The sequence below is a fragment of the Dama dama genome, chromosome 18, assembly GCF_033118175.1.
Source record: "Dama dama isolate Ldn47 chromosome 18, ASM3311817v1, whole genome shotgun sequence".
NCBI classification, from domain to species: domain Eukaryota; kingdom Metazoa; phylum Chordata; class Mammalia; order Artiodactyla; family Cervidae; genus Dama; species Dama dama.
The window spans coordinates 114718449-114722836 of record NC_083698.1 but is presented as its reverse complement, the minus strand read 5'-3'; the positions used below and the strand labels follow the sequence as shown (position 1 = coordinate 114722836).

Here is a 4388-nt window from a genome sequence, read left to right as displayed (position 1 = left end):
TTTATTGAATTTGTTACAATATTGTTTTTGTTTTTCTTTGTTTTGGACATTTGGCCACAAAGCATGGGGATATTAGCTCCACAACAAGCGACTGAATCAGCACCCCAGAACTGGAAGCCTCAGTCTTAACCACTAGAACACCAGGAAAGTTCCTGTTGTGTTCATTGTGGACAATTAACAAATAAAGCTCTTTATCCATTTATCTTTGAAGGGAAAGTGTATTTGCTAAATACACTCTAGTGTATTTATGTTTCTGCTTTTCTTTGGAAATTTATGACTCCAAATTTCTCAATCTATTATTTATGCAGTAGTCTGTAACCAATTTCTTATGGGAAGATGGGAGAGAACACGAGAAGTCATGTAGCTTATGTATTCTGGCTTGATACCAGGTAGAGTGGGTCATTAGTGTCATATGCATATTCCCTAAACTGTCTGCTTATGATAAATATTTATTGGCCATGTATTTCTTTCCACAGTAAGAGCTAAGGTTCAGATGCAAATTTTCATGGTGAAGGGACTAACTCTTACCAGTGTGTAGCACCTCTTACCTTACAAGATGCATCTGAGAATGACAATTTGCAACCTCACAGACACAGAGGAGCCTGCAGAAGGAAATGGCAACCCACTCCAGTAGTCTTGCCTGGGAAATCCCACGGAGCCTGTTGTGCTACAGTCCATGGGATAGCAAAGAGCCGTATATGAGTTAGTGACTGAACAGCAATAAGACAAAGAGGAGGGCAAGGAAACATGGGACACTGAGATAACTCAGCAGAGTCATGTGGAGTTGGACAATGAAAGAGAATTCAGATCTTATGTAAATATCCCAGTGTTTTCCGTAAATTACACATCAAATGTCATCCTATAGATATTTTACAGGGGGCAGGCACTAGGTGTCTGAAGACATGACATGCATCACCAAGGAAGTAAGAAAATATTGAAGCAAGTAGTGGAGCAAAACTGCCAAGCACTTGCTCTGGAGTCAGGGACTGCTCGGTTTTTGCTCTAAGAAATGCAGACTATAATTCTCTCATGATTAAAACCTATCATTTTTAATTCTTTTTTTTTTTTTTTTTTGATAATTCAGGCCCCAGGAATGCATCAGTTCCTAAATGGATCCCATGTCTCCTCACAACGTGACCAAATTTGTTCTTCTGGGACTCACACAGAATCCACATTTGCAGAAAATACTCTTCATTGTCTTTTTGTTCATTTTGCTATTCACAGTGCTGGCCAACCTGCTAATTGTCATCACCATCTCCCTCAGCCCCACACTTTCTGCCCCTATGTACTTCTTCCTTACTCACTTATCCTTCCTAGATGCCTCCTTGACCTCTGTCACCACGCCCAAATTGATAATTGATCTGCTGTACCAGAGGACAACCATCTCCTGGGGTGCCTGCCTGACTCAGCTGTTTATGGAACATTTCCTGGCTGGATCAGAGGTCACCATCCTCATTGTCATGGCCTATGACCGCTACGTGGCCATCTGCAAGCCTCTGCACTACACGACCATCATGCGACAGGGGCTCTGCCGGCTCCTGGTGGTGGTGGTCTGGACTGGGAGGATCCTGCATGCCACTGTGCAGATTCTTTTCACCATGGACTTGATCTTCTGTGGTCCCAATGTCATTGACCACTTCATGTGTGATTTTTTCTCACTGTTGGAACTTGCGTGCAATAGTACCTATAGGCTTGGAATTGTGGTGGCAGCTAACACAGGGGGGATGTGCTTGCTTATTTTTTCCATGCTGCTCGTCTCCTACGCAGTCATCCTGAGCTCCCTGAAATCCCATGGCTCTGAAGGACGACGTAAAGCCCTCTCTACATGTGCTGCCCACTTCACAGTAGTGGTAATGTCTTTTGTCCCTTGTATATTCACCTACACGCGTCCTGTGGCTGTGTACCCTACAGACAAGTGGGTGACTGTGTTCTTTGCAATCCTCACTCCTATGTTTAATCCTATCATTTATACAGTGAGAAACATAGAGGTGAAAACTGCCATAAGGAATTTGTTGAAGAGGGGAGTAATTTAGACTTGTCACGATGCCAAGAAAGTGATGATTTATATACATATGTAGAATTGTACCTGTTTTAAATTGTGAGAGTAAAAGTTTTGAGGATCATTGGCAGAAAAAAAAAAAAAAGCACAGAAACTATTTGTTGATTATTTAACATTGGCACATTTTAGGTATTTTGATAAGTTTTATTATACTTTCTAGAGTCTTCAATGTTCATGTTCATAGCTTCAGATTAGGCAAAGGAAAGATCTATAATCTAGTTTCATGATTTTTAGAGAATGTTTTACTCCAGAGTCGTCCATTTACTTTACTAAATTTTGTGTACATGTTACTTGGGAGAAACCAGTTTTTTTCATAGGACATTGACTCAGATCTTCTATTTTTCCATAGCCTGTGGTAAAGCAACTAAGGGATAGAAATTTTTTGCAGTAGATCTATTGGGACGGAGCAGTTGAGTGAAGGAATTGCAGCTGAATTTCTTTTTTCCCCCATATGGATTTACCAAAAGTAAAAAGTGAGGCACCAAGAAAATGAGGAAGGAAAAATTCAAAATCTAATTGTTTCCTTGCCACTAAAAATAAGCCAGAAATTTTAGAATTATTCATTTGCTCTATTTTTTTTAGAATTTTATTTTTAGTTGAAGAATAATTAGTCTATAATATTGTGATGGTTTTTGCCATACAACGACATGAATACCTCCCTCCTGAACCCCCCTCCCACCTCAGTCCCCATCCCACCCCTCTAGGTTGGCACAGAGCACTGGCTTTGGGTTCACTGGGTCATACGGCAAACTCCCACTGTCTATCCATTTTACATATGGTAATGTGTATGTTTCCGTGCTACTCTCTCAAACCGTCCCGCCCTCTACTTTCCCCACTGCATCCACAAGTCTCTTGTTTATGTCTGTCTCCTTTGCTGCCTTGCAAATAGGATCATCAGTACTATCTTTCTAGATTCCGTATATATCTGTTAATATACTATATTTGAGTTTCTTTTTCTGACTTACTTAACTCTGTGTAATAGGCACTATGTTTATCCACCTCGTTGAAACTGACTCAAATGCATTTCTTTTTAAAGCTAAGTAATGTTCCGTTGTGTGTATGTACAACTTCCTGATCCATTCATCTATCAGCGGGCATCTAGGTTGCTTCTGTGTGCTAGCTGTTATACACAGTGCTTCAGTGAACACTGGAGTACATGTGTCTTTTTCCCTTATGGTTTTCTCAGGGTATATGCCCGGCAGTGGGATTCTTGTGTCATATGGTAGTTTTGTTCCTAGTTTTTAAAGGAATCTCCACACTCTTCTCCATAGTGGCTGTATTAACTTGCATTCCCACCAACAGTGTGTAAGAGGGTTCCCTTTTCTCTACATATTCTCCAGCACTTATTGCTTGTAGACTTTTTGATGATGGCCGTCTATGTTCTTAAATAGCATTAGTTGTCTGTGGCATGTGCAGGTCTATAGAGAAGAAAATTATCTGCAGTCTTAATGATTCAATTCATCCCTTGAGAAGATGGTGTCAAATGTGTTGTAGTCTTGTCTCACCTGTAGCACTATATTTCAGCACTACAAGCTTTTTGAAATTTTCAGTTATGTCACTTCACTTTTACAAAAGCACAACAATAGTATGGTAACAGAGTTGTTTGTTGTTGTTTTTGTTGTTTAAGCAAAAAGTCCCTTCCTTTTTTCATTCATAAAAGTGAAGTGGTTAATGTGAACTTTCTGGATAGTTGGGGATACTTGCAATGCTCCTCACTGCACCTAGAGGACATCAGGTCATCTTGCGTTATTACATCACCCTTTATCAATCAGGGCTTCTTTGACTGTCTATGCAGACTGAAGTGCTATGTGCTCATGTGTCTGATTTTGTGACCTTGTGGATGGTAGTGTGCCAGACTCCTCTGTCCACGGATTTTTCCAGGCAAGAATGCTCGAGTGGGTTGCCATTTCCTCCTCCAGGGAATCTTCTTGACCCAGGGATCGAACTTGACTGTCTCATGTCTCCTGAATTGCAGGAGGATTCTTTACATGCTGAGTCAACTTCTCTGATTACAACATGCCATGTTTCTTTTCAGAAATGTTGCTTGGTCAAACTCAGTGGTCAACTGGAGTTATTTCTTTCATGATTTGACCACACAGCAATGCCAGAGCATGGTACTGGGTGACTGTATTTACTAAGCTGTTCAAGGCTGTCTCCAGGAGGCAGGGATATACAGTGGAAAAAAGATTGCCTCTTCAACTGCATTCCCTTACATCATATATAAAACACACCACTATAATACTCCTAGAGAAAAACCTAGGGAAAATACTCTTTGACATAAATTGCAGCGATGTTGTTTTTGGAATTGTCTCCTAGATATGTCTCTATT

The 4388-nt window shown here is 40.5% G+C and overlaps 1 protein-coding gene across 1 annotated transcript; it reads left to right on the top strand.

Annotated features, from left to right (window-relative positions):
• The first annotated feature begins 1109 nt into the window (after positions 1-1109).
• Positions 1110-2033, top strand: LOC133073005 (olfactory receptor 4C3D-like). The gene has a single exon (XM_061166517.1). The coding sequence runs from the start codon at positions 1110-1112 to the stop codon at positions 2031-2033; it is 924 nt and encodes a 307-aa protein (XP_061022500.1).
• Positions 2034-4388: the final 2355 nt, after the last annotated feature.

What these genes read in the sequence shown, in the direction of transcription:
- LOC133073005 (XM_061166517.1), top strand. Translation starts at nt 1,110, where the DNA reads ATGGATCCCATGTCTCCTCACAACGTGACCAAATTTGTTCTTCTGGGA.